Genomic DNA, 11,582 nt, shown 5'->3' on the forward strand with positions numbered 1-11,582 from the left:
CCTGAGTTAACCCATGGAAAGGTAGAAGCCAGGGCAACTTGGCCTGGGAAGTGCAGGGGGTGGTGGGGAGGGAAACAGAAATAACATGCAGTTTCTATTCCTGCCTTTTTGGGACTGGATTAAAACACTGCCTTTCTAATCTAAAGACTGCTCTCTACTTCCTGGCCATCGGTGGGCTCTTATGTAACGCTCTCCTCCCTCTGCCTTCACAAGCAGCTTCCAGAGATTTCTGCAGCCAAGCTTTACAGCACACTCCAGAGGGAAACAGCAGAGAGAATCCTGGATTGTCCTTTATGCCCAGAGCTGGTGGCAGGCAGGAGAAGGGTCTGCCATTGGATAGGGCTCTAACTTGGAGTATTAAAAAAAGGGCTGGGAAATAAAAGAAGCCTTTCCTTCATCTCTAAGGCTACATCTCTTTCCCAGGGTAAAAGAACCCTCTGATGACCTTGAAAGGATCAATTCAGCTATGAAATATCTACACAAAGAGCTTTCCTTTCCTTAGATAAAACTGAATAAGAACAGACTTCACCATCTTCCAAGGTCACACGACCTGATGTCTCCCAGTTTACAGTAAGTAAAATCTCCCAAGGGTCTAAACCAAATCCCCATGACTACAGTTTAAATCTGATTTGGTCCCCCTAAAAATATCTATTTTCTTTCCAAGAAAAGATGAGCCTGATTCCTCGTTCTTAGATCAGTGGCTACCTACTATTATCCCCTAGCACACAGTGGACACTTAATAATTGCTTGTTGACTGACAATATCCTTTAAACATAGGCTGAGTCCCTACCAAGATCCTTTCTTTTCCAAGATTACTCACCCATGATCCTGTAGCCTGTCGCAGCAGCAATCTTAACTATCAGTAATGCAGAGCACATATTTTGGAGATCTGAAGGGCCTCTGCACTGTCCTGAATTGGTCTAAAATATTTCCCCTCTTTCTAAAAAGACCTGAAATGTAGAACCAGCACTGCCATTCACTCTGTGGTATCAGGCAAGCCACAACCACCCTAGGCCACAGTTTCCTCATTTCTAAAAAGCAAACAGCACAAACTAAGTTATTTCTATTGTCTCTTCCAATATATATGTTGCTCTAAGTTTCTGTTGTTTTTCCTGCTTCTTTGTGTCCCCCTGCCCCCTCTTTTATGACCTCCCACACTTAGTATCCCCTCTCTACAGGTTACCCCATTTTGGCCCAGCCCAGTTCTGGCTTTGCCCTAAATTCTCTCTTCTTCCCTCCCATTGTCTCCTCACTCCCAAATTCTTCTCTGAGGTTTCTTTGGGGTTTCCAGCAGGGAATGGGACTAGATTTGTGATCCTACTAACCTCCCATTTAAGGTCAGGATCCTCAGGGTTTCCGGCAGCCATTGGAAAATGTGACAGCTACTCAAATCGGAGACAGAAAGAATCACTTCCTGAGCCCCAGTCACAAAAATAAACCATGGGGCCTGAGCTGATGGGGAACCATGCTGACGTAGCTGGGCGGAAGTTGTGATGGAAAAAATGGGTTTGTTTTCCTCCAAGTGTACCTTTCTCAGCTAAGGGCCTGGGGCAGAAGGTTAAAATATTGGTGAGGGGTGGGTATGATTTTGACTTTTTTTTTCTCTCCCACTGACTTCCCAGTAGAACCTAATCTGCCATATCACATATTATTTTGTTCCTCTTCTTTACTCCTGGCCAAAAGAACATCCATACCATCAGTGGAGACAATTCAAACTATAGATTAAAAAAAAAATCCCAAATCCAACTCCATGAAGTGGCCACAGACAAAAGTCTCCTGGCAGGAAGGTTACACAGGTCAAGGCCACTCTTCACAGCTGCTGCTCCATGCAGCTTTCTGTGTTAAACCAAAAGAGGCAGCAGAAAGACAAATAGAATCAAGGGAAGAGTCAGAAGTCATAGAATTATAGATTTTAGAAAGGTCCTCTGAGATGGGACCTTAGAAGTCATCTTTATTATTTTACAAATGAGGAAAATGAGGCCAAAAGGTTAGTGATTTTCCTTAAGCCATGCAGGTAGCAAATGACAAAGCTAGGATCTGAATTCAGGTACCCTGACACTCAATTCATGGCTATTGCTACCAATCTGATCAAGTTGTTCCAGTCTCCCATTACCCTATTTCACTAAATCTTTCACTTTAGAGTTCCCAACCTTTCCCTTTTATACCCTAACTAGATACATTTATAATTTAGTTTCCTAAAACCTTAATGCAAATTCCCACCCCCAACCCTTACACACACACACACAAAGTCCAACTTTTTAATTTTTTTTATTTTGAGGCTCAAGTAGAATCACAATGTTAAGAACTAGAAGAAACCATAGAGAATCACCTAAACAATTCACCTCATTTTATAGATGAACACAGAGGACCTACTTCCTCTGGAAAGCATCCCTCAACCATCTAGCTACCCTCCAGGATCTCGTTCTTTGAACTGTTTGACTAATTATTTTCTATAGCCCTTATATGGAAATTACCATTTGCATTGCTACTTGTTGTCCATGTATTTGGAAATATCTTTAAGATGTTTTGTAGGCAACATTATGCTAGTTGCTTGAAGTTCCAAGACATTATAGGACTTCCCAAATGAAATGCATGATCACTCAAAAGAGTTTGGTCTGATTATCCACAAAGAAAAACAAGTGATAAAAAATGACTACTGTGCTAACTGGATGGACAGCTCTGTGGAGCTCTTTCTTTATTATATATGGCCAGACACTGCAAATTAACTATAAACTAACTGCTTCTAAAACTGAACAGGAGAAAGAGGTTGGGTTGCCTTTCAGAAACTGATAGTTCTTCTAATGGCCCCAAATCTGTTTTTCCACTCAAAAAAAAAGGCTCATCTTTTGAATACTAATATTCTTCACAGTCTCTTAATGGCAATGGAGCAATGCCTAGTCGTCATGAGTAGATTGCAACAAGATTACATCTCATATGCAATTGCGCAAGAGGAGCAGTAAAAGAGTGTCATCAGGGAAACTTATGATTGGAAAAAAATATGAATTATCATGTAGCAAGAAGGAAAGTTGGAAGGTGCATGGGCTTCACTGGCATCCAAGCAATGTCAAGAAAACAAGAAAGCTTCCTGCACAAAGGATGGAACCTCTGTGGTGAATCTAGGGAAGACTAGGACAAAAATTACCAGATGGTCAGAATGAGTTGCTAAATGCATTACTGAATGGGTATATTCACATTGATCATAGACCATTGGAGTCCTGGGCCACATACTTTGAAGTATCCCCTCAGGCCATGAACTTCACCAGAGGAGAGGTTCCTTATTCATCTGTGCATCCTCAGAGTATATAAATAATTCTTATTGTTGATATTTGATGATAGGTCTGAATTTTCAGACCAAGCAATCTCTGGGGCTTTCACAAGAATTCTAGAGAAAAACACTGGGGTGATATTTGCCTAGCAGCCTCTGTGGCTTAATATATTCTTCCCCAAAGTACTTCAGACGTTGGAGTTTCCAGGTTTCTATTCCACAGACTTCTGTGATTGTTTTTACTTTGCCCTCAATTCTCACCCATTCAATTCACAAATGAATGGGTTTTGGCAGCAGTTTGGGATTCTCATATACAGAGAGTTTTATGCCAGCCAGTTTTAGACCCCCATGCCTCCTTAGAGAGAGCCCTACAGAAAAAAAGATTAATAGCTATCTGCCTATAATGCTTTTGGGGTATACCTACCAGAAGTCTGGATGCCATGGCCTGGAGAGAGTCCTGTCCATTTCACAATAATCAAATATCACAATTCACTGACTTCTTCTAGGATTCACACACACACACACACACACACACACATATATATATATATATGTATATATATATATATGACATGTATTTGAGGAGGGTGAACATATTGTTTTGAGGGGCTGTCTAGGCCCGGGTCCTTTTAAAATATGGATAATAAAAGGTTTGTAAAATTGCACTAAGACTTGTAGGAAATGGGGTTTCATTTCGGGACTGATAAAAAAGAAGGGGAAAACATAGGAGGAAGATGGAGAAAACCTTTTCTAGCAATTTAAAGAAGCCCAATTATCGTCCACCTTAAGTGTGACTGAGCTCTGTGCTTGTAGATAACCCTGCCCCCCCTCCCCGTTCTTATTCTTTCTCTGATCTTAGTAACCCCCAGGATTCCTCCAAGCTTCGTCTTTTTTTTCTATCTCCCAAAAAAGCACCTCCACTGGATTTATGGCAAACTTTGTATGACTGGGGATGCAATGTTAAGGGAATCTTGGCGCTTGAGACTAGCTCTTGACCCATAAAATGCAGAGGGAAACCCTTTCTCCTCCTTTGGGAAAAAAAGGAAGGAGGCAACTGAATGGACCAGTAGGGTGGAGTTGGTAGTGGAGTGGGGAGGAAAGGAGGAGTGTTTGTTTTGGAGGGGAGAGGGAGCAAGAGAAGTTTCCGTTTTTGTTATCTTGATCCCGGGGAAGAAATTGCCATCTCTTATTTTCTACCCCAGTAAGAGGAAAGGTTCAGGAGTGGGGGCTGCTCGCTCAGGCTTCCAGCCCCGGCAGCAGTGGGGAGATCCCGGTGTCTGGGCTGCCTCAGCAGCGGCGGCGGATCCCCGGGGATTGCGGGGGGGAGCCCGGGCTGGCGGCGCCTGCTCACTTCGCGTTCACTGCGTCGGAGGCTCCCCCAGCCTGGCCCGGTGCCGAGCAGCCGTGGGAGGAGGGGACAGAAAGCGGCGATGGAAGGCCTCTCTTGGCTCCCCCTTCCGCCTCTCCTCCACCTCCTACTTCTCTCCGCTTCCCTTCTGGCCCCGGGAGACTGGAGTGTCCGCTTCAACCCCAAAACCTCCGGACCCTCTCGAGAGAAGTGGGAAGGGGGCAGCACTGAGTTTAAATGCCCATCCATCCTCACCGCCCACCTACGAACCCCCAAACAGGGACCACTATCCAGAATCTCTGGGTTCCATCCATATATCATTGGGCGGTCCCGCCCGGGTCCTCTGCAGCACTTGTTTTCCCAAACAGATCTAGAGGCACCCCGCCCCCATCCCTATCCTTCCCATTCCCCGGCCCGCCGCAATAGCCAATCCAGGATTGGATCAAGGGGGGAAATCCTTCTTCGCTGGGGTCCTCCCCACCTAGGGCTCTGCCCTGGAACTCTTGGGGAATCGGCCGTGATGGTAGTGGAGAGAGGGGTGGTGTTGTTGGCGACCCCAGCCCTCGGCTCCTGTAAGATGATGGGATTCCCTCCCGCCCCACACAATTCCCCAAACGGAAACGCGTCTCCCTGGCTTCGAGGCGGTTGGAAAGGGAGCTTCCCAGCATTTTCTGCAGGAGAAGCTGGCGAAGTGCCAACAGCTGGCTAGGGTGGGAGGGTCTCCAGAGTCCCCCAGACTTTTACAGCTTTATGCCCTAGAGATGCCTCCTTTTCTACATAAGGCCCCTTAAAGAAGGCTCAATAAGGACCCACACACACTACCCCCCTAGACCCAACCTAGACCAAAAGGCAAACCTAGGGGCAGTGTACAGTGTACTACCGCCCGCCCCCGCCAACAGGTGCGGTGCATGAAATGAGCTGCCCGAGTCCATCTATTCCACTGGGACCCGGGCTAAGGAGACTGTAAATGAGGTGGGGGCTGCACACCCGGGAGAATTGGAGAAGCACGACTCAGTTTCCCTCCCCTTTTGCTCTCCCACGGCCAGAAGCCACAGGCGTCCTTGCCCCGCCCCTCCCGGCCACGGCCTCTGCCCCCCTTCGCCCAGACTACTCCTCCCCTCCCCGCTCGGCTCCCACGGTCCCTGGAGGTGGGCGGGTAAGCCCGGGGATGACGGCTGAGAGCCCGGGCTCGCCCTCGCCCCCGCCCCAGGGACCAGGGTTTCCCTGCCTCCACGACCTAGGGCCACAGTCCCCGTGGGGAAATAGGCAGGAGCTGCCGGGCTCTGGTGCTCCGGGATCCCCCCCTCGCTCGGGCTCCCCTCTCTCGGTACTGATGGGGAGGGGAGGAGGAGGGAGCGAAGTGCAGGGGCCCGGAAACACCATATATGGAGCAGGAAGGATCCCCCGCCGGAACCGCCCTTATTTGGGCAGTGCCTTATTTGGAGCGGCCCAATATGGCCCGGCTGCCCGGGGCTTCCGGCAGAGGCGGGGTGGGAGGGGGGAAATGGGAGGAGGGAACCGAAGACTGGGGGTTGGGGAAAACACTGCCCCGCCGAGGGCCCCAGGGGGATTGATTGGGCTCCAGGGCCTCCCTGCTAGCCCCGGGAGTCCCTGGCTTAGGCTCTGGACCCGGGATCCAGGTAGTCCAAGGATCGAGGGAGGGAGGGGGGAGGGGAAGAGAGCGGGGAGGCCTCGCGTCACGTCGGGTCCTCCTGTCCCGCCCTGCCATATTAGGGCTTCCTGCTTCCCATATATAGCCATGTACGTCAGGAAGGGGGCGGGGCATGACAACTCCAAACCCTTCAAATAGAGGCGGATCCGGGGGAGTTGCGAGAGATTCCAGCCAGCAGAAGTGGGGGAGCCGCCGCAGCCATCACTATCTCAGCAGCAGCAACAAGCCGCCGCCGCCGCCGCAACCGCCGGGAGCAGCCCAAGCCTCCGCAGGAGAAGCAGCAGAAGCAGAGCCTGGAGGAAGCCCCCTAAAAAAAATTTTTTTTTTGCTTCCTTACCAATGCTCAACTGAACCCCGCATGTGAACTGCCCAGTCCCCCCGTACAAGTGCCCCTCCGGCCCCAAACCCGCGTTCGCCCCGTCCAGGATGGCTGCGGCCAAGGCAGAGATGCAGCTGATGTCCCCACTGCAGATCTCCGATCCCTTCGGCTCCTTCCCTCACTCCCCCACCATGGACAACTATCCTAAGCTGGAGGAGATGATGCTGCTGAGTTCGGGGGGGCCCCAGTTTCTTGGCGCCGCCGGCGGGCCTCCTGAAGGCAGTGGTGGTGGGGGAGGTGGAGGAGGAGGCAGCGTCAGTGGCAGCAACAGCACGGGTGGCTTCAATCCCCAAGGGGAAGCCGGCGAGCAACACTTCGAGCACCTGGCTGCAGGTAAGCAGCGGCCCAGAGCAATGGACTTCCTTACCCCCTGCCTCTTCCTCCGGGCTCCTGGTTCTTTGCTACTATTTAGGAGAAGGCATTTTCCTAGCCTTCCAAGATGAAACCTCAAAAAAGTCCCCGTCCCGTCTTCTGAGCCCCCTGGGGCTTGTGCCCAGCAGACTTTGGTGGTGGACGCTGTGCCCCACTATACCTTCTCTAGGAGTCTAAGGATTGCCCTGGCCCTGGGCATGCCGGGTGGAGGATCCCTGGGCTGTTGTTTTGGCTCGAGATGTTGATGGGGCTGCGTGGGTGGTGGAGGCGGCTTGTTTTGAGGAGGAAAAAAAACGAGCTCTCTAGACCGGAGCCAACCCCCTGTCCCCCGTAATGAAGGGGCTGTGATGCATGGCTTGGAAATGCCCTGGGGATTTGGGCCGAGGAGGGGTAGGGGTAGGGATGGTCCGGAGGTGGCTAGGGAGGAGGCAGGACTAGCGGGAATCCCTTTGCCTCCTTACTGTGATGCGGAGCCCTGGTAACTGCAGTAGAGGGGGGATTCTCCATATTTGCGTCAGCTGTTGTTGAAATGGGCTCTGCTGCTGGAGCTCTTCCAGGAACATTGCAATCTGCTGCTATCAATTATTAACCAGCCCAGTAGTCAATGGCAGCAGCAGCAGCCAGTAGGAACTCTTTACCTCTCCAAATGAGATCTTGCTCCAGTAACACGGATTGTTCTCTTTCCTCCTCACTAGACCCTTTCCCCGACATCCCACTGAACACGGAGAAGGTGCTCTCGGAGACCAGCTACCCTAATCAGCCCACCCGGTTGCCCCCAATAACCTACACTGGCCGATTCTCCTTGGAGCCAGCCCCCAACAGCGGCAATACTCTGTGGCCAGAGCCACTTTTCAGTCTGGTCAGTGGACTTGTCAGCATGAGTAACCCACCAGCCACCTCCTCGGCAGCTCCATCTCCATCGGCCTCCTCTGCCTCCTCACAGAGTCCCCCACTGAGCTGTGCAGTGCAGTCCAGTGAGAGCAGCCCCATCTACTCTGCAGCCCCCACGTTCCCCACTCCCAACTCTGAGATCTTCCCTGAGCCACAAAGCCAGGCCTTCCCTAACTCGGCTGGCTCAGCTATCCAGTACCCACCACCTGCTTATCCCACCTCCAAGAGCAGCTTCCAGGTGCCCATAATCCCAGACTATCTCTTCCCACAGCAGCAGGGGGGTGAATTGGGCTTGGTCCCACCAGACCAGAAACCCTTCCCGAACTTGGAAAGCCGAACCCAGCCTTCCCTCACCCCACTGTCCACCATCAAGGCTTTTGCCACACAGACTGGCTCCCAAGATCTGAAGACCCTCAACACCAGTTATCAGTCTCAGCTTGTCAAGCCAAGTCGAATGCGAAAGTACCCTAACAGGCCCAGCAAGACTCCCCCCCACGAGCGCCCCTATGCCTGCCCTGTGGAGTCCTGTGACAGGCGCTTTTCACGTTCTGATGAGCTGACTCGCCATATCCGAATCCACACAGGCCAGAAGCCCTTCCAGTGCCGCATCTGCATGCGAAATTTCAGCCGAAGTGACCACCTCACCACTCACATCCGTACTCACACTGGAGAGAAACCCTTCGCCTGTGACATCTGTGGGAGAAAGTTTGCTCGAAGTGATGAGCGCAAGAGGCACACAAAGATTCACCTTCGACAGAAAGAAAAGAAAGCAGACAAGGGTGTCCCAGCCTCTGTGGCTTCTTCCATCTCTTCATACCCATCCCCTGCCACTACCTCCTACCCATCCCCTGCTACCACTTCCTACCCATCTCCAGTACCCACCTCCTATTCTTCTCCTGTGTCCTCATCTTATCCCTCTCCTGCACACAGTGGCTTCCCCTCACCCTCTGTGGCTACCACGTACTCCTCTGTCACCCCTGCCTTTCCACCCCAAGGCATTACCAGCTTCCCCTCTTCAGCCGTCTCCAACTCCTTCAGCGCCTCAACAGCGCTTTCGGACATGACGGCCACATTTTCTCCCAGGACAATTGAAATATGCTAAGAAAAAAAAAGCAACCAACCTGCTCCCCTCCCCCCAACACGTGAGACTCAACTGGGACAGGAGGGGAAGATGGCCAGGTGGGGTAGGGGGGACTCCTACCTTAAGAGAGTCTGACCCTGTCCCCCCTAGTCCCCAAAGTTCCAATAGCCCCTTTCTACCCTGTTTCCCCTTCTCATCATCCCTTATACCCTTTGACTTCAGCTGCCTGAAACAGCCATGTCCAAGTTCTTCACCTTCTATTCAAAGGACTTGACTTGCATGGATTTTGGATATATCATTTCAGTCTCATTTCCATCATGCCCCTCCCCATCTTCCCTCTGATGCTAGAAAATTGAGTTGGTAAGATGGGGAAACTGAGCTTTGAAGCTCAGTCCTTTTCCTTTTTGCCCCTGTACAGTATCTGTGCCATGAATTTTGTTTTCTTGGGGTACTCTTGATGTGAAGACAATTTGCATATTCATATTGTAATTATTTGGAGTTTGGGCCTCATTTTGTTTAAGGGGAAAAAAAAGGCAAAAATGAGCAATGGTAATTTTTTTTGTGAGATGCTGTGATATGAGTTTGAAGCTTCTTTTTGAAACAACAATTTTTAGGTATTAATCAGCATGTGTCAGAGTGATGTCTGTTTACTTTGTAAATATCAAACCAACTTGTACTCTCACACGTGGCAAAAAAAAGGTTGTTGTTTTTTTTTCCTTTGGAGGTTCCCCCCCATTTTGTTTTCAAAGTTCCATGTCTTGGTGCCTTTTTGTGTGAATGCCTCGCTGACGCCTTGACACGTACAGATGTGTAGGAATGAGTATTAAGCCCACTCTCTGGCCTTAAAGGGGGTGGGGAGGCAGGGAAAGATGATTCCAGGGAGGCTTTGGGAGCAAGAATGGGGAAAGAGGGCTGAGCTCCGCTTTCATTTCTCCGGAATGTAAGCAGCAAAAAAACTTAAACTAAATCTGAACTCTCAAAAGTCTATTTTTGTAACTGAAAATGTAAATTTATAAATATATTCAGGAGTTGGAATGTTGTAGTTTACCTACTGAGTAGGCAGCGGATTTTTTGTATGTTATGAACATGCAGTTCATTATTTTGTGGTTTTATTTTTACTTTGTAATTGTGTTTGCTTAAACAAAGTGACTGTTTGGCTTATAAAACACATTGAATGCGCTTTACTGCCAATGGGATATGTGGTGTATATCCTTCAGAAAATTAAAAAGAAAATAAAGCATTTGTGGTTGTATGTATTTTTCCCAAGAGGAAGAGAGGATCTATATGATGGTCCTAGTTGAGGGAGACCTGGGAGTTCCTTAAGGCTTCTAAAAGGCCTTTTGTGTTTAGGGATGGGCCCAGGGTGGGAAGAGGAGAGGATTACAATTTTGTCAGTGTTTCTAGTTTATTCTGTCTTAGTCTATACTATAATAAGTGAAATCTTTTGGGGCTTGAGACTGTTCTTGCTAGCTTTGGCTGGGTCTCAGCTTGTTGCCAGTCTCTGGGGGAAGCCCCTAAGCACTCTTACGGGACTCCTGCCAAAAGTGGGGGGATGAATCAGACTAGTGGAAGTCTTCTGCTGATGCCAGCCTTGAGGGTGAGGGTTCAGTGGGGATAGCTTAGTTTATTGGGCTAGGGGATCTCCAGCTGTGTCTGCACCCTCTCCCTTGCTCATATGAGCTCTGGAACTGTTTCAAGGGAATTATAACCTCAAATATGCTGCTTGATGGGGGTGAGGGCATGGATACTTTTGGGATACAGTGAAACCAAGGCCAGACCTAGTCTGGTCTATCCCACGCATCTTTCTACTGTTTCCCTGTTTTCTAACTATGGGTGGGAAAAATAGAAAGAGAAAACCAATTCTCAAGCCAAGAAGCCTTCCAGGAAGAAAAGCTTGTCCATTTGCCAGCTGGAGCTAATAACACACCCCTGGCAGTAGCCAGGAGCAAGGCTGAGACAAAGTATGTCAAGGTGTCAAGTGGGTCCTGGCCAGTGCCAGGACATTCTCTGGAGAAGAAAAATATCTCTGCCACTTATTTCATTTCCCACCTCTATTTCCAACTCCCCCTTACAGCATACCTCAATGACTGTGGATGAGGATGACAGTCAAAGAGAGAACCTCATGAGCACATAATTTACCAGGACATTTTGTAGACAGCACTAGTCCTGAACTATGATGGTTTTCCATAAGTCCACTATTGTAACTGTTCTAGATGGAGATGGGGTAAGGTCCTCCTTTTCCTCTTCCTTACCTTCTCTCCTTTCTCCTACCTATGGAGGCACCAGAGCCAACAAGACTGTTTGAATGTTCATTGACACCAAAGCTGGATCAATCAGGCCTAAACAAAAAGTATAGTGATGGTGAACCTTTTTGAGACCAAGTGCCCAAACTGTAACCCTCATGCTGCATTGTGAGCCATCCCTCTTAGTCCAGGCAGGCAAGGGAGGAAAATGCTCCCATTGGATTACTGGGCAGAGGGATGGGTGAAATGGGAAATGTCCTCAGGTGTGAGTGGAGAAGGGGAAGGGAGCAGTCCCCCTCCCCCCTACAAGTGCCATAGATTTGCCAACAAA

At 49.4% G+C, this 11,582-nt stretch overlaps 1 protein-coding gene across 1 annotated transcript; it reads left to right on the forward strand.

Annotated features, from left to right (window-relative positions):
• The first annotated feature begins 6,435 nt into the window (after positions 1 to 6,435).
• Positions 6,436 to 10,248, forward strand: EGR1 (early growth response 1). The gene is made up of 2 exons (XM_003339553.3): positions 6,436 to 6,997; positions 7,732 to 10,248. Exons 1-2 carry the CDS (start codon positions 6,712 to 6,714, stop codon positions 9,027 to 9,029), a joined length of 1,584 nt encoding a protein of 527 aa, XP_003339601.1. The 5' UTR covers positions 6,436 to 6,711; the 3' UTR covers positions 9,030 to 10,248.
• The last annotated feature ends 1,334 nt before the right edge of the window (positions 10,249 to 11,582 follow it).

This window comes from Monodelphis domestica, chromosome 1 (assembly GCF_027887165.1).
Source record: "Monodelphis domestica isolate mMonDom1 chromosome 1, mMonDom1.pri, whole genome shotgun sequence".
NCBI classification, from domain to species: domain Eukaryota; kingdom Metazoa; phylum Chordata; class Mammalia; order Didelphimorphia; family Didelphidae; genus Monodelphis; species Monodelphis domestica.

Excerpts from the sequence above, each read along its gene's own strand:
- EGR1 (XM_003339553.3), top strand. The coding sequence starts at position 6,712 with ATGGCTGCGGCCAAGGCAGAGATGCAGCTGATGTCCCCACTGCAGATC. Across the intron at positions 6,998-7,731 it reads CTTCGAGCACCTGGCTGCAG|ACCCTTTCCCCGACATCCCA; the intron begins GTAAGCAGCGGC and ends CCTCCTCACTAG.